This window comes from Solenopsis invicta, chromosome 5, assembly GCF_016802725.1.
Source record: "Solenopsis invicta isolate M01_SB chromosome 5, UNIL_Sinv_3.0, whole genome shotgun sequence".
NCBI lineage: Eukaryota > Metazoa > Arthropoda > Insecta > Hymenoptera > Formicidae > Solenopsis > Solenopsis invicta.
In genome coordinates, this window is record NC_052668.1 from 28201733 (window position 1) to 28228451 (window position 26719).

General features: G+C 28.4%; 2 protein-coding genes across 10 annotated transcripts; both read left to right on the forward strand.

Annotated features, from left to right (window-relative positions):
- The first annotated feature begins 3664 nt into the window (after positions 1–3664).
- Positions 3665–19282, forward strand: LOC105193888 (cytochrome P450 4C1-like). Of its 9 annotated transcripts, XM_039448873.1 has the most exons (17): positions 3665–3764; positions 3846–4026; positions 5153–5189; positions 6516–6605; positions 10573–10584; positions 13403–13456; positions 13635–13744; positions 13929–14019; positions 15189–15374; positions 15557–15650; positions 16235–16337; positions 16534–16633; positions 16880–16986; positions 17066–17134; positions 17906–18074; positions 18761–18940; positions 18998–19282. In XM_039448873.1, exons 6-17 carry the CDS (start codon positions 13444–13446, stop codon positions 19168–19170), a joined length of 1395 nt encoding a protein of 464 aa, XP_039304807.1. In that variant the 5' UTR covers positions 3665–3764; positions 3846–4026; positions 5153–5189; positions 6516–6605; positions 10573–10584; positions 13403–13443; the 3' UTR covers positions 19171–19282.
- A 4050-nt stretch (positions 19283–23332) lies between these two features.
- On the forward strand, positions 23333–25937 carry LOC105198151 (cytochrome P450 4C1). Its single transcript, XM_026141793.2, has 6 exons — positions 23333–23640; positions 23915–24024; positions 24236–24327; positions 25288–25473; positions 25658–25751; positions 25842–25937. Exons 3-6 carry the CDS (start codon positions 24246–24248, stop codon positions 25852–25854), a joined length of 375 nt encoding a protein of 124 aa, XP_025997578.1. The 5' UTR covers positions 23333–23640; positions 23915–24024; positions 24236–24245; the 3' UTR covers positions 25855–25937.
- The last annotated feature ends 782 nt before the right edge of the window (positions 25938–26719 follow it).

Below are 26719 nucleotides of genomic sequence, written 5' to 3' on the forward strand. Positions count from 1 at the left end.
GCATAACGTAGTCATCTTTCTTACACATTTATACATGTTATACATAATTTCAGAAAAAGTTATTCACTATGTATATATATATATATATATATATATATATATATATATATATATATATATATATATATATAGATATATATTATATAGATATGTATATATAATTTTTAAAAATGATTTAGAAATGTCGAATGTGATTATGACTCAATCTATTTTATACGATTGTCATTATAATTTGCATTTTTTACGTCCTGTATATTGAAGGTATACTATATTCCATGGTTGGATAAGTTAAGCCTTTTTTCAACTACATTAAATTAAATTTAATGATTTATAAAATTAATTTAGTTACGTTAAAAGTTACATGATCAAAAAACTAAGTAAGTTACGTGTAAATTAACTAGAGTTATTAGAAATTAATTTTGAAAAACATTATTCATATTCAATTACATTGTAATTTTATAAAATTAAATTACTCAAAACAATTATAATATGGATGAATAAACAAATTTAATATTTTATTTGTATATTAAAATTGTATAATATAACAAAGAAATCTTATATTTGAGATGAGAATGTATTTTTCTCTTACATTTATTTCTTATACATAAATAAATTTTTAACTTGGGGGAAAAAAGTTAATGAATTAAAGTAAATGTGTTTTAAAAATAACTTAACAATTAAATCATTAAAATGTAACTAAGTTATGTTAAAAATTATTAACTTCAACTTTATTAATTTTTAACTCCTAGTTACTACCCATCTACCCAACCCTGTTATATTCCATTCAGACGAAACACTATTATGGAAGTTAAATAATCTGCGCGCGCGTGCGTACGTACGTGTGTGTGTGTGTGTGTGTGTGTGTGTGTGTGTGTGTGTGTCTCAGAAATAAGATATTTCAAGGCAGCTTTAGGGACGTAGAAACGTTCAAGAATAACAAAAAAGTCACATCATTTTGCGATATTTGCTATAATTATGGAATTATAAAATAAAACGTGAGAACCAATGTTTGGTTACGCCGCGCTTTGCATAGCCGATTGCATCTTGGTCGCTGGCGGCGATGCGTGTCGAAGGAAAGGTCTAAATTAGACACTAAGGCACTTTCCCCTCGCCGCGCGACTCCATCACCGAATGGGATGTGAGCGGCTACGCAAGGCGTAACCGAACATTGGCTCTCACATTTTATTTTATAATTCCATAATTATAGCAGATATCACAGAATAAAGGAAGATTTTTTCGATCTTCCCGCTTCTACGCTCCTACAAATCAGTCGTATCCTACTTCTGGGATAGACCTTCTCGGACCTGTAGAGAGAGAGAGAGAGAGAGAGAGAGAGAGAGAGAGAGAGAGAGAGAGAGAGAGAGAGAGAGAGAGAGAGAGAATTAATAATAATTAACGAGACTCACCTTTTCACCCATGCTTTTTTGACAGATAGTCTAGGTCGACATAGCCCTGGTCTTGACTTATTTTATAAAACGAACTATTTTTTACAATGCACGAACTACACGTAACACGTTTCTTCGTGTAACACAAATGTCTATATAATAAAAACTTTTATTATTTTTTCACACTTCCATATACTTATTACTCATCTAGTACACTTCTCAGTTGTACAGTACACGCGATGTGTATGAGGTCGCGCGACGACGAAAGAAGTGAACTCAAGTCGATGACTGCTGACCATGTCGTCGCTGTTTTGTTTACGCGCATCAATCGTTAGCGAGATTATGCGACTATCTTTACGCATGCATGTAACCAATATTATCTATTTACTGTGGGTTTGAAAAATGTGTCAATTTCTAATGCCTTTTCTAATTTTCATTTTGTAGCTATCTTATTGTAACACATTTTCAGAAACGGGACTATTCCAAGATTAAAAGTTTTTAGTGCGTGATTTACAATTAAAATGTACATATTAGTACACATTTATAAATTTAGCATAAAGATATTATAACAAATATATATATATATATATATATATATATATATATATATATATATTTATATATTTTTTTTTAGTTTTATGTATTTTTTTAATATCATTTGCTGCATTATCTATAAAAAATGATGAATAATAAGTCTCAAAAATGTGTCTTTAATAATAATTATGTTGATAGTTCTTGATATCCTCTTTTATTGCGCATACTTTTATAAAAAAGTAAGCGCATACTTTTATAAAAAAAGAAAGCGCAATGCGTTTGACAAAGTAACAGAAAACTAAGAGACTTATATGGAAATTTTGCAGATTGTTATGTCAAAAATCGCTCTGTGATAACGCACAAAACTCACAATCGCGAGGTCAAGGGTTCGAGTTTTAATAAATAAAAATATTTTAAATTATATTACAATTTGTACGTAAAGTAATTGTAACTTACATACTTTATACATTTTGTATAAAAATGTGGAATTTTCTTTCTTTCTTTCTATGTAAAAAATTTGTTTTCAAAATTTCTATAAGTAAAATTCAGAAAACCCTAATGTTATCAGGAATTGTAATAACAAATTGAAATAATGAATACGACATCACTGATCGAAAGCAGTTCTTAGTGCTGAAATATATTTTCTAGATAAATTTTACAAAGATTTACAAGATTCCCGCTACACCCTGCAATTTTGCTGGATAAACACAGCTTCAGAAGAATCTGAATATTATATTACGAAATTAAATTGCTAATCCATTTAATTATTTATTTGCTACTTGTATGCATTTCTACTATCTCCCCTACTCCCGGATAGTTAAGGAATTCAGGAAGTTCTAACTCTGGTGAAAGCAATATTTTTCGTAATAATTTCCTCACAGTTTTTCGGCATTAGAGAGGATAGTAGAAATGCATTCAAGTATCAAATTAATAATAAAATCGATTAGCAATTCAATTTCGTGATATAACATTCGGATTTTTACTGTGTCTGATAAAATTGCGGCACAGTTTGAGAGAATCTTGTACATGTTTATAAATTTCATGTAGGAAAAAACACACGCATTTTAGGAATATATTCTATTTAGAAATGTAGTTTTTTATCTAATAATATAATTTTACTTTTGTTTCATTTCTATTATCAGAATAATAGACGAAAGTAAAGGAATTATAATATTTCCAGTAGACTACACAGAGATCTAAAATCATATAACTATGCATAGCTAAATTGGGCGAAATACTGTTTCGAAATTATATCCGCAATTATCAATATTTTATATAAGATCGATATTTGTACATCTATATTTGGAAATACATGTACATGATTGCAAATTGTAATTTTTGTGAGAGTTTGTCGTATAATAGACTTGTTTTCTATTCCTGCACTAGAATGCACTGGAACGTTCCTTCTTGCTTTCACTAACTTTCAAATATATATCTATTTCATTTTAAGTACACTCTAATTCAAGGAGTTCAGGAAGAGAAAACAAACAGAACAAATGTTCTATAGTGGTTTTTCTAGTTATTTTTTTATATGAATAATTTGACATATGTTAGAAACGTATCACGAATATTTTTTTATATAAATATTTATATACATATATATAAACTTGTAAAGAATAATGTCTTACGCGTATCGCAACGCAGATTGACAAATCGAGATCGGAAATCGTGTCTAAAGCTGTAGAGGAAAGGAGACAGATGAGCTCCCCACTCTTCGCTGCTCGACGAGAGCGCTACCGTTACGATGAGCGAGCGAGCGTTTCTTTCTCGTTTCTGCTCTGCTTCGGACCACGCGGGTGCACGCGGGATTCGTGAGGCCGAGTCCCGAATCCCGGTTTACTATCAGTACTGAATATCTATAGTTTACTATAAATACTTTAGTATACTATAGATCCTCAGTACTGATAGTATATATCGGTGAAATAGTTAAGTGATCGAACCGGCGGCCACGTGTGTAATAAGGAGCGTAACGGAAAGCCGTGCGGAAGAACAGGAGAGAAAGCGTGCGGAAGAACAGGAGAGGAAGCGTGCGGAAGAACAGAAGAGAAAGCGTGCGGAAGAACAGGAGAGAAAGCGTGCGGAAGAACAGGAGAGGACATGCCAAGACGTAAGCATTAATTATTTGTTTAATTAAATATGTGCGTGTATATATGTGGGTGTATGCGCGTAGTGTGTGTATGTATGCGTGTGTATGTGCGTGGCGTGTGTGTGCGTGTGTGTGTGTGTGTGGGTGTATGTGTGTGTGGGTTCCAGTGAGAACACACATACACGGCGATAGGATCCGCAATGTAGGATACCTGTATGCCTTGCGTAGAAACACACACACACACACACACACACCAGTGAAAAATGATAACAAAATCCACGTGCGTGTGTGCATGTATATGTGTTTCTACATAGTTATACGTTGTGTAGAAACACACACATACACGCACGCACGCACACACGCCGATTTCGTTATCAATTCACACTGGGGTGTGTGTGCGTGTATGTATGTGTATGTGTGTGTTTATCTATACAAAGCATACATTTAAATCTGGATTTCAAATTGCGGAATCTGTTGAATGCCACACGCAATTTAACGAGGCTAGCGACAGTGGCTACGTTCTGTTTCACGCATAATACGCATAGTACATTATTTTATCCTTGTAATTCTTCAAATGTTAAACAAGGACGAAATGATATATCATGCGCATCATGCGTGAAACGGAACGTAGCCAGTGTTGCGCGCGCCGCAGCTACTTGCTCAGGCATTGGTCGCTTGAGATACGAAATGAAATCATTCGTTGTAAGAGATCGCGCCACAGAGTGACATTAAACTAATATTCTCTCCCTATAAATTCCTTGTACATACTTGTGTACGGCATGTGACAAGATCCGCAATCAAGGATACCTGATTCAGATGTATACACAAGCATGTGTAAGGAATTTATAGGAAGAGAATATTAGTTATGTCACGCTGTGGCGCGATCTCTTACAGCCAATGATTTTATTTCATATTTTAAGCGACCAATGTCTGGGCAAGTCAAGTAGCCGCGGCGCATGCAACACTAGCCTCGTTGATTTATATAACTCTATCAGATATCTTACACATGCATGCCGTGTACGTGTGTGCTTGCATTCTTCACTTCAGCACATATACGGCAAACATACTTGCGTGTGATATTTGATCCGCAATTTGAGATCCTTGATTTCAATTCATAGGTGTCTTTAAAATTTGGTTTTTTTTCCAGGTAGCGAAGGAGGCTTGCCGAACTTTAACTTCTTTCAGTTAAAAATATTTAAAAAATATATGACACTAATATTTTTGGCTAAGGCTGTACATATGCATATATGTAACTAATATAAATGTTTTTCCAATTTTGTTTTTCGATCATTATATAGACATCGTGTAAATACTGTATAAACCTTTTTATCCATTTCTTATCTTTTATCTTTTTTTTTCTCTGTCAATTTCACACGATTCTTTGGCATGGTTCATATTTTTTTCTATATTCCGTTTAAACTTTGTATCTTTCCTTTTTTTTATAGTACGACTGATTAGTGTAACTTATCACAATAAAAGTTAATCAGTTAAAATAAATCTGCGCAAATATTACGATAAATCTGTGGTTTGTATTCCCATATCATTATTCTCACACGTAGTGGTCAATATGCACGCATACGGAGAACTTTAACAACGTCCTCAAGTCGGAGAATAATCCTCGAAACATTTATCGGGTTATTGTCGAGAAGCCACTTGTATCAGTGTGGGAAAGTGTTTCGCTCAGAGTAAAGTCCTGTTTAATCCAATCCTATTGTTAGAAGGAGACGCCATTTATCTAGCCATTATATCTTACTTTTAAAGTAACAGATATGATATTTATTCGACTTTATTATATAAAGGTTGATTGTTAGGATATTACTAATTTTAATTAATAATAATTAGAACTTAATAATAATAATTGAAACATTAAATTAATTTTAAAAAATTATATAGTATTTTATAGTATAATCTTTTTATATTGTACACATTATTACAATATCTGCAATATATTTGTCATAGATTATTATGGAAAGTCTAGTATTAAACAAATTATTATTAAAAATATCTTAATTAAGCTTTTGATACTTAACCAATTAAATAAAACAATATGTTAGACTGTCAATCGTCATCATTTGGCCGAAAGATTATCATCTCGAGATGATTTACTTTGCTGTGTTTCTACTTCCTTATTCTCCATTTAAACAAGCTATGCAAAACTCATAGTTTCAAAACAAATTTCAGCGTACGATTCCTTTTGCTAAAAGGATTTCAAGTAATCTCAGTTGCTTGGACGCGTTCTTCCTGCTCGCGCGTAATTGAAAGTATATTAATAAACACAGTCTTGTCTGGCCGGAGGGGTGAAACGTAAATGAACTTGGCAGAGATATATATGTCACAGATCTTAGAGTATTATAGGAAAGCGCTTGTCTTTCTGATCGCAGCACTGACTATATTAGAACGTAGGGTAAAGATTCGTCATTGAAACCGTAGTATGCTCTGAGAAGTAATAGCTCTACTCTTCTCTCTTCTTCTATTAGCACTAATTTTCTGTTACCATTCCTCTTTCTCAGCAAACGTATTCTTCGTTTCTCTGTTGGCAAATAATGGGCATAAAAGCTGCTGGAATAATTAATACCGGCAATTGGATAGAAGATCAACTGGTAAATTATTTATCAGAAATAAGTATTTTAAAGAATTTCTAACTGAAAATATTACCTCTAAATTAACACATCCAAATGCATTATTCAGAATAATTACAATATTAAATTTTGACTATTACTATAACAAAATATTTTTAATATATTTTATTATTATTGTAACGAAATATAAATATATTTTCTCATAGTAAAGTATTTAATTAAGAAATGTAATAATTATGGGTAGCAAGCAAATAATAAACTTATATTTATCATATTAAAATTACTAAGAAATCAAAATTATGAAACATAATTTGATTATAGATACTTGTTAATTAGCTGTAAAACAAATCAATGTTTAACAGAGTTAAGCATAAAGTTTAACAAGTAAATGGAATAAACTATGTTTTACATTACTATAGACGTTTTTCTTTGTAAAGGAAAAAGTTTTGGCACTAGGAACGAGAAAGTGATTATTGCTGTAGTAATATTCACCATAAATTATTAATATGATCAATCCAGTAAATCTTCAATTGTTCGCCGAAATTGTGATAAACGACAGAGGACACCTGGGTTCTCCATTGCAAGAAAATATTTTATAATTCTAAATGGACTTAAACTGTTTTGTTCTGTGAATCGGGTCCTTTCAAAATCCTTTCGAGCTGAACTTGTTCATGGCTCGCGCGATTATTCTGTTCTGCAGCATTTTCACGTTCTGCGAAATCTCGAAAGCTGCATTCGAAAAGGGACGGGAAAACAAATTGTATGGAAAGATGAAACAGTCTTAATGGACTCTTAGAAAGGTAGCGGAGTTACGCGGAAGAAGGAAAGGTAGGTTAGGTAAAACGTTGCAGTGTTGGACGACGGTACTGGTGAGCGCTCCACGAAATTCGTCTCGCGGAACTCTCTCTTCTTCTGTCCCTTCCTTTCTCCTCCTCCCCCACTCTCTTAACTGTTGTGCAAAATATTATTCAAAGCAATGGTGAAAGGACGACCGAGCGTGCGAGGGGTAACAACGAATCGGGCGAAAGGAATAGGGGTGAGATGTAGGTAATAGGGATTTTACCCCCGCGGCCACCGTTTCCACTCCTGTTACGGCCCTCACCATGCTAGGCAAGCGAGAGTTGTCTATCCCGTCGCTAACTTCATTTAAGTTTTGATCCTTTTACGGGGTACTCCATGCTAACTTTCCATATCGAGCATTGAAGGAGACACTTTAAAATCTCGAACGGAAAAGACTATTGAACCCAAGGCAAGGCGTGGTCGCCATATCGCTATATTGCGGTGTTTTCTGGACAGAGATTGTTAGAGAAAAAAGAAAAGAATTAAAGACTAAAAGGAGAAAGAAGAGACAAAAGAAGACACAGAAAGAGAGAAAGAGATGCGCTCGGATGAAAGAAAGATTATACGACGAAGGGGTCGAAGAAGCGGATGGCAGCGCTCTCTTCGTGATCTACAAGCAAGAAAGAAGCAGGACTTTTATTACATTGAGTTGATTGGAAACGAGGCGCAGTTCACCGGATTATACATTGCGCTAAAATGCAGATACAAATTCTCCACCATGACCTCATTTTTCTCCTTTATTCTTCCGCATCCGCGTCCGTCGTGTCGCTCGTTCCCTCCCTCGCCGGCAGTTATTCTTTTGCTATTCTATTTTTTTTCCTTTACTTTCTTCGTCATTTGACCTCTTTCTTCGTCCTCCTTCCGTTTTCTTTGTCATCTGCTCCAATGGTTATTTGTACTTTACCATTAACCTCGTCGTAAGCCGTGTGCTCCGCCATTCCCCGTCGTTAAATCCTTTGCAAAACAGTAACTTCAGTTCCTTTGTCTAGCCGGACAGTAGCGTGTTTCTTCCTTGACATTGTTACGCATCATCCTCGTATGCACGTCACTACATTTTATTCGTGGCTAAATCATACATCAAAGTATGGCTGATGGCATTACTCTTATCGGCACTTGCATCTGATTGGGCAGCTTTTTGTTACTGTTTTAACAATATAAAGGCATTGCATTATGCTATCGCCACATTTTAGATTTGATCGTACCTACTGTCATAATTGCATGTATCTAATTATATTAAAATTAATATTTAAAAATAAACTTTAATAATAGAAAAAGTGGATCTTGTTGAAACAATTTATCATCTTATTATATTTTCTTAACAACCTAACGATGTAGAATATTCTGTATGAGATATATGCTTGCTTTACGACAGTTGATTACAATACACTCTCTGAGGATTCTGCCATAGAATGGCGGAAGCCTAAGATGGGACAGTGTATCTTCTATGATACGTCGAACAGGCTTTAGAACTTTGCTGCAGTTCGCACGGAGTTGCGAAGTGCGCGTTATCGGATACATCACATATCGAAGGCTCCTACGTTACTGATATCGATTAAGCCATTGTTCTAAAGATTCTGGGAAGCTTCTAGGACGTACTCAAGGCGTTAGAAATAGAGAATTGGAGATGAACAGAGAAGGGAAGAGAAACGAGACGAATTTTCGTCCATAAAAGAAGGAAATCTCTTATCGTTTTTCGTGTCCATGGCGTACACACAATTCACAGAGATGTACATGTACACGCCTTCGGGGATCCTTTTGTGCCCGTGCCACATTATAGGGACTAGTGCATTAGACAGAGTAATACAGCTGGAGGAATTCCAATTGCAGCACGGCCACGTCGTTCGGTTTAACAATTTCATCGGACTTCAGAGAATACGGAGTGCTGTATAGAGAAGAGGAGTGGACTTGTGTATAGACTGCTCCGTTGACATGTTGAAAGACCATCATACATCTCACGACTAGAGAGAATTGCACGTTGCCTTGGGCCGCGTGCAAATGTATTCATCCCGTCGATTTGACTGCTGTAAAATACAAGTACTACGAAGAGAATTGTAATGATGTGCAAATGCACACGATTGTTATCACCATATGAACATAATATACCCCCTATTGTATGTATTTTCAAGTTTGTTATTTCTATTTATGAATCCGAGTTCAAAGACGAGATAGAGACTACATCATATATTAAAAAAGGAAGTTATTAAAAAAAAATTATATTTCAGATCAGTGATTTATATCAATATTTTCGAGAAAAGTTTAGCAATTGATTTAATAGAGGAAAAATTAATAGTAATGTTAAATGATTAATATAAAATTGTATGAAGTATGTATAATAGCTCCATGAAAATAATTTGTACTTATAACAAAAGGAAAGAAACGATTATTAATAATGTTATTAATAAAGATAAAAATATCATTACATGTATAGATATAAGTACATATATAAATTAAAAAATTTATCATAAATGAGTAGACCTTAATTTTTCGCGTAAAAGTTTTAAAGGAACATACTTGTAGTCATTGCCTGAAGCTTATTTCAAGAGCAAAAATAAGACATATACAATTTAATAACCATATTTTAATCAAAAATCAAATAAAAATTTGTTAAATAAAAAAGAAAAATAACTTAGAATGTGTATAAATGACATAATATCTTTGTAAATATTTTTAAAATATTTGCAAAACTGTAATAAATTTATTTACTTAAATTGTATAATAAACAAATAAAACAAAAAAATCTATAATTTTCTTATATAAAAATAATAGAACGCCATTGATCAACGAGTTTTTGTGTATAATAGTAATAAAATAATAAAATAATTTTAAAATAGTAAAAATATAATAAGCTGTAAAAATATAAATATTCAATGCCACAGAAGTAAGAACTCCTTTTATCAGGAAAAACGTTTTATGACCAATTATTTATAACATATTCAACAAGTATACTATGCAAAAGTTAATAAGTCAATCATAATATTACATTTCTATATAGAAGCAATTGATTTTTCTACTTGTTACTAAGTTTTTCTGTTCTGTATAATGTGTATTCTATAAATGTATGTTAATATACCTACCATATGAATGCTTTTCTTGAACATTCTGTATTAGATGTCCTATTAAAAATAGTATCTATTAATTGTCTATTTAGATCATATCACACGTAAATAATGACTCATCAAATACACAAGAATAAGTAATGATAATGTAGTAATAAGCGTTCTTGTCGTAATATCTGTTCTAATTAGATTTAATCTCCTTTTCGTGTTTTTCAGTTTTTTAATTGCACATATCACTAATTATTTAATATTTATTTGCAACAAATTTTACTATTTAATATAAAATTGATAAGTTTATCACCTAAACACATTTGTAGAAGTTGTGTATAAAATAACATTATTTTATATATATATATATATATTTAAAATAAAATAAAATAAAACAGTTATTTAGTTTTTATTATTTTGAATAATTTTTTATAACCTATTTCTTATATTTCTTATTTTTTATTTTCTATTTTAAATAGAAAAACAAATGAAATTATTTAATTCTAAAATATTTTTAATGAGTTTTTACTACTGATTAATGTCGATTAGCATTTTTTATTGAAATTAATTCGATTTGGTTTTCTTTATTAAAATTAAAAAAAAAACAAGTTAAAGTTGTAAGATAGCAGTGACAATGATGATGAGCCTACCTGCTACCTGTCTGATTCTATTGAAAATTCTATTGAAGATTATATTGAAGATTCTATTAAAGATATTATACTTAAAATATCAATTTTTCAATGTAATTATGTGATTTAAAAAAATCATCAGAGAATGATAAACTCACTCTATTACATGTATATATTGTGTGAAAAGTTGTAACATTCTGAAGAAAAAGTTGCTTATCTACTCCCAATCTACTCTAGTGCAGTTCTGGTTTGGATAAATAAGTATTACTTGGAAACTTTGAAAAAATTTCTAAGAAACAAAATTCTCGAGTATTTTTTAATTTAAAAAACATTTTTTATTTTATTTTCATTTAATTTAATTTTTATTTTATTAAATATTAAAAAAATATTTTTCACATATTAAAGTAAATAGTTCTTTTAATGAAGAAAGGGATCTATCTAATTAATTTTAATTTTTTTAAATATTTCTTTTATTGCAAAAAATATTTATGAAAACCGTTTAAGAGATTAATGCAAAATCATATGCAACGTTATACATATAACTCTCATTTCAAATGTTACTAAAACCTCTAAATGTGCATCAAAGTTTATTTATAATGACGATGAACTACATATTGTAAAATGCAGGTTCCATAACATTCCAATAACATTATTGAAATAATATTTTTTGTTTATTGGGGAATTATCATCAATTACTGATACAGTAATCAGTTTATTGAATTTATCGGTTTTCTTTCTCAAGAGTCAAGTTGTTATCTGTATTGACATTTAAAACTGAATTTAAAAATATTATTAAGAACATCAAAACCAGCTTTAATCTAAAAAAAGAAGAGATAGCATATCTTATTTTTCTTAAGTTAAGTATTTAGTATCAATCTAACAATATCACAAAAAAACATTTTTGAAATCAATTAATCTATTACGTAAATATTTTTTTAAAAAACAATTTTGCTTAGTAAACAACAATAGTAGCGATTAACTAACAAATTAGAAGCGAGATAATGATAAGTTAGCAATAATGGTAACAGCTAAGAAAGTGCTAAAATCTCAATATTAAGTATAGATTCAATTTCAGGCACGTAAAAATTTTCCACCTCTTCTTTTACAAAATATTACTCTTAAGTAGAAGTGGTAGATACTTTATCATGATGATTCTTTAGAATATATAAGTGACAAACAAGTAGAATCAGTCAGTCTTAGTCATTAATGTTTACGCTTAAGTCTCAATACTTGAAAAACTCAGAATTTTACTCTTAAAACTATCAAATTAAGTAATTATATTAAATTTAAATCTGTATTTGGAATTAACCTGAGTAAAGGTAAAGTAGAATTTAAATAAATTAATTTATTGCATGTTACAAATTTTAAAAATATTGCTATTGCAACTTATCACAAAATTAAAACATTTTTTTGTTTCAAAATTTCATACATTTTACAGAATCCTTTTAGAAGTGTTGCACATAAAATGTGAAAAGTGGAAATTTTTAAAAAATCTTTTTGCAACAATCGTTGCTGTATTGATATTAAAAGAATGAAATTATATATTGCAAAGTGCATAATTTTTTTAAAAAGCAACTATGTGATTTTTTTACACCAATGGATTTGATTTATTTTATTATTTTGTGTATGAAAGTATTAAGATACAATTATCAAAAGATTACTAGTTTACAACATATTTTATCCTTTATATCAAAATATAGTATGATATAAAAACACACACATACAGTTCGCGCATATACGCAAGTACGTACGCACAATAGGTTTGTTTTCTATTCTTGCACTAGAACTTTTCTTCTCGCTTCTGCTAACTTTCAAACATATATCTATTTCACTAAGTGAACACTAGTTCAGAAAACTCAGAAACACAAAACAAACAAGTATAATATCTCGTAAATTATTAATTTTTGAAAAATCTATTTTAATACATTTATCTTAATACTTTTATGTGTCGAAAAATTAGAAGAATCGTATATAATACGTGATAAATCATTATAACATTTTTAATGCATTTCATTGCATGTTTTAATTATTATATGTATTTAGTTATTATATGTGTTTAGGTAAATTTATCAATTTTATCAAGACAATGATAAGATTTGCGCAAGACAAATAAATATTAAATATCAGTGATACGTGCAATTCAAGTACTAAAGGAACACAAGGAAAGTTGCTGCTGGTTAGAACTGTCATAATATCACGACAAAGATGTTTATTACGTTATTATTATTTATTTTTATTGTATATTTGGTGTATCATTATTACGTACATTATGGACGATTTGGACAATTAATCCATAAAATACCAGGACCACCAGGTTATCCACTTATTGGTAATTTTTTTCTACTGATGACTAAACAAGGTAAATAAAAATTCTTAAAACATTTCTACAAATTAGTTAATTTTAAAACATGTAATGTCAAAAATGAAAATTGTAAATATATTACATTGATCTTGCTAAAGGATTAAAATCATTAAATAAAACCAATTACAATTTTTCCTATACTTATAATTGTATATTGCATTTTTGTATTTTTCAGAACATCTTATAAATCTTCTGTTTTCACTTTGTGACAAATATTATCCAATTTTTAGAACGTGGGCTTTCTTTGAAGGTTTCGTATCTATTCGTCATCCCGATGATCTGGAGGTAATAAAATATTATAGTTAATTCTTATACATATTACTGACAAATTAAAAATTTAAGAATTCTTCATTTATCTATATTTTATAAAAGAATCAAAATCCAATATTTTAAATGGATTAAGTAAGCTATCTTTATTAAAATTAAGTTAAACGGTGTTTTTATTGTAATACTTTTTATAATTTTCTAGGTAATACTAAACAGTTCAACAAATATCGAAAAGAGTAGAATTTACTCTGTATTACATCCTTGGTTCGGTTTGGGTCTTCTTACTAGTGGAGGTAATGTAATTATATTAATACAAATGAAGGATTTTTTACAAAATCTAAACAAATCAATTAAAAAAAATTTAGATTATGATGTTAAATCAATAGTATTATGAACAATTTTGTTTTGAGCAGATGAAATAAAAAAACAAAAAATATAAATATAAATACGTAATTTAAAATTTTTAGCGAATTATTAAGTAACACAAATACAATTAATATAAAATTTTTTAGCAAGAAGCAAACAAATTCAGAAGTTTTCTCATTTTTTTTTAAATAAATTCTTTAATGTATTGATTTTAAAGTTTAAAAGTTTGCACACGTATTATATTGAGTGTTCGAAAAGTGTGGAAATCCTTTAATACTTTTAAAGTTAAGCATTTTCGAATAAAAATGTTTCAGATAAACGTAAGGTTTAAAATAATGTGTTTACCAATCCTATCAATTTGATCTTGGATAATGTCATTAAGGTCACATCAATTTTTTTAAATAAAAATTCTATTTCTAATTTAAAAATTTAATAGTTGGTGTTAAGAACTTTTTAAAACACTATAATAAAGTCATTTTTCATTAAGTATTTTCCGAGTATGAGACTTAAAAGTACAGTATATTGTAACTTTTAAGCTTTTTAACTTGAAAAGTATTTAATAAATAACTTCATTACAGTATTTTCAAAAACTCTTGAGATCGACTATAATAAAAAATCGACTGCATAAAAAGACAGAGATCCAAAAAGTATTGAAATCTCTTAATATTTTAAAAACTAATAAACATTTCTGAAAGAAATATTTTATACAAAAGTTAGAAGATTTGAAGTGATGCAGTTGATAAAAATATCAGCTGATGGTATTAAGGTCACGTAAAAATTTCATATTTTCAAATAAAAATTCCTATTTTTGATTGTATTTTTGTATAGTCAATTTATTATAAAGTTACTTTTTGTTAAATATTTTCTGAGTTATAATGCTTAAAAGTTAAAGTTACTTTAAATGGAAAGACAAAATCTATGTAGCATAATAAAATTATAATTAACAATTAATTAACTATAAATAAAAATATTAAATAATTAACTGCAAATATAAAAATAAGTTATAAAAATTAAGAAGAATTTTGTAGTGAATTTAAGTCATTTATGTTTGTATTCAATGTGATATTATAGAATTATATTTAGCTTTCTGTTTTAGGTTCCAAATGGCATTCCAGGCGAAAGATATTAACACCTACGTTTCATTTCAATATACTTCAGCAATTTGTTGAAATTTTAATCGAGGAGGGCGAGAGCATGACAAACTCATTAAAAAATGCAGGAAGCACTATTACAAAAGATTTAGTACCGCTTATTAGTGAACACACCCTGAATGCAATATGCGGTATTATATTTCGTTGCTATTTATGAAGGAGTTTTATCTTGAATACTATAACGCATTATAAGAGACGATATATAAATTTTATATATAAAATATAATTATTTTACTAAATTAAAGTTATCTAATTTTATAAAAATATTTTTGAAATATATTATTATATCATAATAATTTAACATTTTTTCTAGAAACTGCTATGGGCACCTCTCTACAAGGAATGAATTCCGTTCAGCAAGAATATCGAAAAGCAGTTCACCGGATGGGTGAACTTTTTATTTATAGGTAATTTATATTAAATAACTAATATATGTTATATTAAATAACTAATATACGCTGATTTAAGATATATACACATATATATATATATATATATATATATATATATATATAGATTAATATTGTGATAAATAATTATATTGTATTTAATAGAAAACATATGTTAGCAATTAACAGTATAAAGTTTAGATATTTGCTTACTTCAACTATGTAAAGACCTATAGCTGTATAAAATTTAAAGATTTTAATATGTTAAACGCTGAAATATTATAACAAATAATGTTACCAAAAAATCAAAATCAATCAATTATTAAATCTTAAATTAATTTCATCTTTGCAACAGCAGTTTTTAGCTTAGATTAGTGGAATGTTCATAAAAGGTCTTGCATATTTTTAGCATTTTTAAAATCTTTTATACTTAAATATTACACATATTTCCTTTTTCGCAATTATTTAAATATTAATAAGTGATTACATATTGTAATTATAGAAATTCTTTACAAAATAATATTAATCATACAGTAGTGGACAAAATAAATCATACATCTTTCACAACAAATAAATTTGCTAACGTAACTATTCTTTTTTAGATTAGTCAGACATTGGCTAATAAGTGATTGGATATTTGCATTAACATCACAAGGAAGAGAGCAAGTAAAAATTTTGAAAATATTGCATGGTTTTACTAATAAGGTACGTCAAAATGTCAGCTTTTTTTCAAAAATCATTTTTTAAACATTTCATTGTGCAAAATTACAAAAAGAAAAAGAATATAAAACTGTCGTATTATTAAGGTGAAAAAATAATATGACAGTTTGTAAATGTTAAGAAATACGACTTCAGCATTTACACAAACAATAAAAGATAAACCAATCTTGAATGTGTGCAGATTATTGCAGAAAGGAAAGATTATCACAAACGCACCAATGGGCAATACTTGAAAAATTTTAACCAAAGTATAATAACGGATAATGAAGAAATTGTTGGAAGTATGTAGTATAATTTGAAGCTATTACATTACATTGTCTAATATTGAAAATTGTTGCATACAATTTTATATTTTTAATATATTTATTTATTAACATTATAATACACATTATTAAACACAATTATTATTAAGTAAAATAATTAAATATTTGTAACATAATTTGATTTTAAATTTAATGTAGTTTAATACAATAAAACAAACAAAAATTAGTAAAGTAGTATTTATATGATTAAATAATTTGATTTAGGTAAAAAAAAACGGCTGGCTATGTTGGATTTTTTAATATACGCATCTCAAGAGGGTCATTTGACTGATGTTGATATTAGAGAGGAAGTCGATACTTTTATGTTCGAGGTATGGACTTATTAAACCTTCTTCTTTTTTTTTACATATGCACTATCTAAATGTATATTAAATAACAATGTGATTACAGGGTCATGATACTACATCAACCAGTCTTTGCTATACTTTAGCATTACTGGCCGAAAACAAAGATATTCAGGTATATTTATCGTTAGTTAAATGAGCGTTATGGTTAAAAAAAAAGTCGAAAGAGTACTTTTAATTCAATCAATTATTAAAGTAATAGAAGCAATAAGCTTTGTTGCTTGCGTATGTGTATGCATGTATGACTTACATATAATGTATTTCTTTTATGCAATGTCTAGAATATATTTTTAATAGTTTTTTTTAAAATTGTTTTAAATAAAAGTTGCAATACTGACATTACCCATACAACAGAGCTTTGCAAAAACATTATAATATATTGCTGCAATGTTTCACTATTATTGTGACAATGGTAAAATGTCCGCCTTGAATTATTGATACATAACATTGCAAAAATGTTAATGTTACAATATTATATACAATATTATACAACATTATATATGTTACTGCAACATTATGTATCAATAATTTTCGAAGCGGACATTTTACCATTGTCGTAATGCTGCTAAAATATTCTTACTTCTCAAAAACTAAATATTATTTAGTTATCAATACTGATAAAAGCACGATACTTAGATAATTAAAAAAGAAAGTAAAAACTTATAATTTATATATCCTGTTATTATATAAAATTTTCTAAAATGAACCCGTACAGCAGAATACAATATAGCATTTCAATAATATTTAAACATATATTTTAAACTTATAATTTATATACTTGAAAAATATTGATTGTAGAATGTTCATAAATTAAACGTAGAAATTCTATTTCTGTGTATGTTAAACAGAATAATGAAAAATTGTCATGTGTATATTAATGTTATAGGATCGTGTTCGACAAGAAGTTGATCTTGTTATGCAAGAAAATGAAGGAAAACTTACTATAAAATCGCTACAAAATCTACAATACTTAGAGAGATGTATAAAAGAATCTTTGCGTTTATATCCGTCTGTTTATTTCATATCACGAATTACTACGGAAGAAGCGCAATTAAGTACGTAATTGATCAATCTATTAATGTATATTGATTAATCCGCCATTTTTAGTCTAAAACACATTTTCATAGTTGCACAAATTTAAAAACATCTTCGACAAACGATATTTACTGTTACTACGTTTACACGGCCCGAGTTACGCCAAAGTTATAACATTGATTTTATGAAACTGGTCAATTACAATGTTTCTATTCTTTGGAGAAATACTTATCATTGGCTAATGGCATAACACCGATCTAATAACTCCGGCGTAAATAGGACCGAGTAAACGTAATATGTAACAAAGTTAAAATAATTAAACTCCGTTATTTTAAGGTCGCCATTTTGAATTTTGCATTTCTGATCTCAAAATTAAAATCAGTGGTATCAGTGAAAAAACATTATGTAGCTAACGCTTGTAATAGTTTAATGACTTTTTCAATTTTTCCGGCTTTCTAGCTCACTTTACATTTGATTTATTCCTATAAATTGAAACTGTCACATCAACTTTCTTATTATAATTGTTCTAGACTAATAATATGTATCTGCATCACATAAATATTTGATTTTCAATTGTTATAAAACTTTTAATTATTATTTGTATATTTTATCTCTTTATAAAATACTTTTTAGAGTCGTATTTAATATCTGTCAAAACTTATTTGTATCATTATTTGTAGTTACACTTTCATAAAATATTTTCCAGAATCACATTTAATACCTGTTGGAACAATAATGCATCTTCATATTTATGGAGTTCATAGAGATCCAAATTTTTGGCCTAATCCGGATGTATTTGATCCAGATCGATTTTTACCAGAAAATAGCCGAAATCGTCATCCTTATTCATATATACCATTTAGTGCTGGGCCGCGTAATTGCATTGGTAAGATGTTAATTGATATTCTTTTATAGACAGATTATAGTACATATAAAATTGTAGGTCAACGATTTGCTATGTTGGAAATGAAAGCAATGATAGCTCCTTTAATTCACAATTTCTGTTTGGAGCCTGTTGATCTCTTAAAAAATCTCCGGGTAGGACCTGATTTGGTACTACGTCCTCTTGGTGGGCATCGAATAAAATTCATCCCAATCGCCACAAAATGCATATAGGCAAACTTCATAAAACAACTTCATAAAACGACAAATGTTTTGTAAAATACAGAATATTATACGTATTTGTAAAAATACACAAACAATAAAAATGTAATTTCTTTCTAATTAATAAGATTTATCTTATTAATGAATTTAAACATATTTTATTTACATCCTAATCTATTTATTTAGTCTTACTTAATTATAATCTTTAGAAAAATTACATTTTTTTTGTAACTCCATTATTTTTGCACGTAAAAATTTAACGATGTTTTTATTTTTTATAGGGAAGTGAGTTTAACAGTAAACTTTTTTCACAGGCTAATAATAAATTAATTTGCTTGACAATATATGAGCTTTATTTAAGTGCTAATCAGACTCGAGAAGTAACGCGTTCTTTGTAACATCATATTCGTACAATGTGTTTTTTTTTTTTTTTTTTTTTTAGTTTATAACACTTAAAAGTCATTGTATGACAAAATAGAATGGTGAAAAATAATTTTTAGAGAATCGCTCCAAGAACCTTCCCAACTTCAGTCAGCTACATTTTTCATAAAATTTGATATTCATCACATTTGTAATTGCGACAAAACTTGATAGATTTTATCTTGATACTTTTTAAACTTTGTCACGATGGAAAAATCTCAAGATTTGTGTTTATTAAGTCTATCGTGACAAAGGTTAAGTAGTATCGAGATAAAATTTATCAAGTTTTTATCGCTATTACAATTGTGATGAATATCAAATTTTATGAAAAATGTCACAAATCAAACAGTTTTTCACGATTTATTTATCTATTTATTTCTTTTTAATTTTTTAAAGAAAGCAAAGTATGCAATGAAAAATACAAGCACAATATTTAAAGATGCCGTGTCAAATACGCGAAGTTATTTATATACATATCTATCTATACCGAGATCTATACATATGTCAGTGATTATTTCAAATGTATCATGAAACCGTTGTTCAAAACAAAGCACACGACCGACCGAGATGTCGTCTTATAGCGTTTTCGATTGGGATGCACTGGCTGCACTCAGTGTCAGGCGCGTGTTCGATTGGCAGTGCCAATGCGCACTTGGCTAGTGTCACGTGTTCGTTTGAACGTACGACACTCGCATAGTGCGCACTAACAATAAGTGGCACGAGATCTTTTGACCGTGCCAGTTCAGTGCACTGGATGCATGCAAACATCAATGCATTATTGTAATCAATAACGAAGTTTCAAAATTGAAAAAATGAGCAATCCGGATTTGGATCTTTTTGATATTTTGGAGACATTTTTGGAATCTTCTTCTAGTTCAAGCGAGGAAGAAGAAATAATTGCAATCTTCCGAACTAGAAGAATGATTCCAAAAACTGTAAATTATGTAGCATGTGTAAAAAAAATGGACAATGACACCGTAAGTGTTATATCTTTTATACAAGTACATCAATTTTATCTTTTTTAAAATATAATTAATTACTTGATGTAATATAATAGCATTTTTTTAATGATTATATACTATTTAATTACATATAGTAAAAATCATTACTTACTGAGCACGAGATTACTTTTTCGAAGTTACTTTTTTTCTTTTTCGCGTAATCTATTATAATTAACTCAAGTGACACTTGCACTGAAAATTTGGGCGTGTTCTTTTGCATTTGCACTATTCAGTGCAACTCATGGAACTTGTCCAGTGTTGGCGTGAACTGAGTGCGCACTGGTGCGCACTAACTTTTTCCCAATCAAAAACGCTATTACTAACAATACAACGAATTTGGCGCGTTTAGAGAATTCGTCAGTTGCTCTCGAGACAGCCGTCGAAGCACACATACATTATATTATATTTATAATGATACATACCAAAATGTATAGAAAATAAATTGTTATTAAAGTTATATTTTAGAGAAACGATTCGATTATTTATTTCAAGCCCGTATAACATATATAACTATCTACAATTATGTATGGTTATATAAAAATACTTATAATTATATATAAAAATCATGATTAATTGTATGTAATTATATATATTTTAATATTAAAAAGTAAAGTTTCATCTTTTTCATCGTGTGATTTGCATAATAGTATAATAAAAGAAAAGATTGAAGTACATTGCTATTGTAATGCTTCATATACGCCAATGATATATTTTAATTAATTTCATCTTTTATGTCGTCGTTAGTATATATATAATATTGTCGTGCTTAAATAATGAAAGCTATGTGAAATGTATATTAATAATGATTAAATATCTCTGCTTGAAACCATTTGAATAATGAAGATGCTAAACAGACTTTAAATATTCGATGAATTATACTGATTTTTCTTTCATTTACAAAAGATATCACAAAAAATAATTATAAAAAATGTGAAATAAGGTGTGGAAATTTTCATATTTTACGAAAAATAAAAATGCAATTTTAAGGGTTGGTGACACGGGTAACTTGAACAACGCGAATATTTTTATTCTTATCTACACGCAGTTGTGTAGAGCAAATAAAAAACGTGATGCAACTTCCGTTTAAACATTCCTATATGTGTCACCATTCTCGGTAGTTATTTTGCTGAAAAGAAAATGTAAATTTTCTTCAAGAAGTGATGCTTGTCAAGTAAAGTCTTATACAAAGAAAAAATAAGTCATCAAACTCCTACCATCATCTCCAATAGTGTCTTATACAGACTTTTCTCACCATCACTTCCAGCATAATTATCAATATAACCGCTTGAATCCGATTCAAACTCGGTTTAAACGAACTCCGTCAACGTGATAAGGAATAAAGTTTATATTGTGTAATGTGTACGTTGAAGTTTTTAATTTTTTTATTAAATAAATGTGGTGATTGAATGTTGCTAATCATAAAAATGTTACATAAACATCTAAATAATGTGTTGTACTCTTATTTTTTTTTGTCGAGTTTCAATCTTGGATACTTTTACTATTCACGATCAGCTCTACAAACAGCTCCTGTCACAATATGGTTACTGCACTTAGCAGAGGATATTTAATTAGAGTACCAAACAAACTACTAATCAAAGCTTCAGACATCATGTCATTTTTCTATTTAAATAGAATTCTTTTTAAACAAAACTTTATCTATTATGTAACTGTATCTTAAGGTACTTGTAGCATTATTATTAAAATTAACAATCGATTTAAGAAGATACCAGAATTAAATAAACCAAAATGCATTTTAATTTGTTTAATAATTATATAAAATATTACTTCAAACAAAACTAATATTATATTAAAATTTTAAGCCAATTGACAGTAAAATTTCTAAAAAAAATTACTTTTTAAAATAGCTTTGATGTACATAAAAATGATATGAATCATTATATAAAACATTACATGAAAGTAAATTTTTTCGTATGTTCTTGCAATAATTCAGTACCATTTACCAGTAGTGATCGCACGTGGACTGTGAGAGTTAAATAAGAATAAATGACGCATCATAGGCATCATGCGTAAAACGGAACGCGCCCTAAATCTATTTGGAGCTATGTACGCATGTTCCGACGTGTTTGTTCGTTACAGGAATTTTTACAGGATTGCTGATCCATTAGATTTTGTGTTACGCGATAACTAGTTTTACGATTCTACGCTTATTTTTTCGCTTATTTTTTCGCTTATTAAAAAATGATAACAGATCATTATTGTTTTTCCAAGTTGAGTAATTTATTTGAAATACTAAATTATAAATCTACAAATACTGTCTCATGTATCTTTTGATGCAATTAGCTATTTTCGAGCTGAAGTAAAAAATTGAAGTTAAAAACTGTAAATGTAATACCATCATGAAATTCAGTCAAAAGACACATACTTTATTCTGTTTCCCTGTATTTACTTTAAAATATTAGATGTTTTCATTCTTTGCGAAATCTAAACTCGATCTTACAATTTCGAAGGACTAGATTGTGCAAATGCATTAATTTTCGTTTTACTGCACGTATCATTTTTTTCATTTAAATGCTTTTATTTTCTTCATTCAGATGCTTCTATTTTTTCCATTCACATGCTTGCATTTACTGTTGAAGGTAAAATTTTTTTATTTGTGATAATACGACGTGTTCTCTAATAAAAAAAATAAAGCTATTTATAGTTTTTGTTTCAACCATTTACTTTGATTTTAATGTTTTACGTAAACATAACAATTTGTGAACTGTTACTGCACTGTATATTAATCCTATTATTATTAAACGTGTTTAGATAAATTCAATCTTATCAGGATAAAGATAAGATTTGTTACCAGCAGATATTAAATATTGTGTGAAACGTGCAGTTCAAGAACTTAAGAAACAGGAAATTGTAGAAAACTTAACTTGATCAAAATAATTATTACGACAAGGATGTTCATTATTTTGTTATTACTTATTCCTATTGTATATTTGACGTGTCATATTTATACGCACTATGGACCGAATGGACGATTACTTCATAAAATACCAAGACCACCAGCTTCCAATTATTGGTCATTTATTGCTATTGCGAGGTACACCAGGTACGTTTAAATTTTCATTTTTAACATTTTCATAAATAAACAAATAATAAAATATATTAATATGTAAATCTATTGCATTAACACTTTTAACAACTACATAAATTTATCGATGTTTTTTTTAATATTTTTATTTTCTTAATTTTTATTGTTTTTAATGTAACATTAGTGTAAGAAAAACGGTGCTTCAATACTTCAATAAATTCTACGTAAAAAGAAATACAATTTTTCCTATACCTTTAATATTTGGCATTTAACATATTTGTATATTTTTCAGAAGAACTTTGGAAAATGTTTTCTGAATAATTTGAACAATATTATCCGATTGGAAAAATTTGGACCTTTTTTACAGCTGCAATAACTATTCGTCATCCCGATGATTTGGAGGTAATATAATATAAAAAAATTAAATTCTGTATACATTATTAACAACTTGAAAATTTAAAAATTTTTTGTTTACTTACAATTAACAAACAAACTTTTATATAAAGCGATATCTTAAAGATAATAAAATATGTAAAACGTTTTAAGAAGTTTAATTATTTTTATTAAATTTAAGTCAAACAGTATTTAATTTATACATTCCATAATCTTACAGGTAATACTAAATGGTACAAAGATATACAGATAAGAGTAGAATTTATGATATGTTTCATCCTTGGTTAGGTACAGGTCTTCTTACCAATGGAGGTAATGTAAAAAATTAATATTAAATTATTATTAAATTATTAGAGGAAAGGTTGTATTATAAGTTGTGTAGATATTATGGACACTCGAATTACTTCCGTTATTAGGTGACAAATTGCTAATAATTACTTATGCAATAATTTGTTAATAGCCTGCTGTCATGTAGTGGCAATAGTATGCCAATATACAATAGTCGACGATTATTATAAAACATTTTTTACATTTGACCATTTTGAAACTTTTTCAAGGTACATTTTAACATTTAGTTACACTCATTTATATTTAAAATTGAACGTATTATGATATACGACTGTATGTTCACTCGAGTGTTTCTTTGTTTTATTATTTAATTTGTTACTCTGCTATCCATTTCGAGTTATGTAAAATTATCCAATAGTATAGCATTTTATTAATGTGGGTATAAAAGCATGCTATTAATATGACATTGTCAAGATTTTTATATAAAAGTATGTTTTTGATAATTCCATTGTCACTCTAGAAGACTATGTTTAGACATATCAGTTTTCTTTGTTGTTTAATCCTTAAATGTACCGATCCCGTAAAATATGTAAACACATTTTCCGGTCCGGGAGACTTTTCCAACTTTGAGAAGGTATAACTTTGGTCCTAATTAATATTTTCAACAATTTAGAATTTTTAAATAGAAGTTCAGAATCTCAGAAATGTAACTGCATTACTTTTATGAAATAACCAAACCTGTATGTATGTAAAATACATTACTATGCTATTTATCTATAATATAAAAAATAAAAAGTTAAATATTGCGCTCAAAGCATGCATTTGTAGTGCTTAATATTTTAAATAACTTATACAAACTAAAATAAATTATCAACTTTAAATTAAAAAGAACGAAAAAACTCTCAATATATGTAAGCGTAATTTACGTTTGTGTTAATAGCATTATCATACAATTATGCTTAATTCTATATATTATCATTTCAGGCTCTAAATGGCAATCACGACGAAAGATATTGACTCCAACTTTCCATTTCAATATACTACAGCAATTTGTTGAAATTTTAATCGAAGAAGGCGAAAGAATGACGAATTCTTTGAAAAATGCAGGAGACTCTATTACAAAAGATTTAACACCGTTTATTAATGAACATACCCTGAATGCAATTTGTGGTATCATTTTGTTCTTATCTATGTAGAGGGGTTTTATTTTCAATAGTATAAAGAATAATAAGAACTGATATTTAAATTTTATACGAGAAATATGATTGTTTCGATAAATTAAAGTTATCTAACTTTTATAAAAATATTTTTGATGTATATTATTATATTACAATAATTTAACTTTTTTTTCTAGAAACTGCTATGGGTATCTCTCTACAAGGAATGGGTTCATTTCAGCAACAGTATCGAAAAGCAGTTCACCGGATGGGTGAACTTTTTGTTTATAGGTAATTTATAATAAGTAATGTAACATATATATATTTCTGTATGCTGATTTAAGATATATATATATATATATATATAAATTGCCTTTTTAGACTTAAAAGTTAATGAAATCTAGGAAAATTTCAATAAGATTTAAAAGTAGTAAGCGGATCAATCATGACAAACATTTTCAAAAATTATTTGATTGCAAGAGATAAATTTGTTTAATGTTTTAATTTTTCTGTAGAAGTTTTTCGAAGCTATTACTTTAAAAAATAGCATTAAAGCCAAATTTGTAAAAAAAAAATTAATTTTAATTTATACGTAATATTAAATATATCTACATCCAAATATTTTGTCATTAATTTAAAGTAAGACTTATTTATATTACAACAACAAAAATTGTTATTTCTTTAAATATGACAAAATTAAAAATTTGGTAATAGCACATGTCGATCAATGAGATAAGGTAAAAAAAAACAACTACTTATTAACTTACAATTATCATTAGTAGATTTTGTGGGAGATAAAAATAATTCACGTCTATAAGACTCCTTCGGACTTTTAAATTGATTGTTGGACTGCGGCACTAAAGATTTTGTAACTTTTGTAGAATTTTTCAACTGACTATCTAGCAATGATAGTTGAGAGTAGCACGATCTTATAGAATTTTTTGATAACTGAAAGCTGTAAGATCTTACACGACTTTCATGTTGATTGCTAACTAATGACATCCGAGAATTGGATTCTGTGGAACTTTCAACCTGATTATCAGACAGTAATGTTTGAGAACAAAATTTTTTAGAACTTCTCAGTTGTATGTTATTAGAAAGTGATCTATGAGAACTAAAAGATTTTGTATAATTTTTCTGTGGAGTTATAATGACACATGGAATAGTATCATTGTTTTATTTTTTGCTGGTTTCAGATGATTCGCTTAATTGTGTTAATTCATGTTTTTTATCAAAATCTCTTGACATAAATATATTTG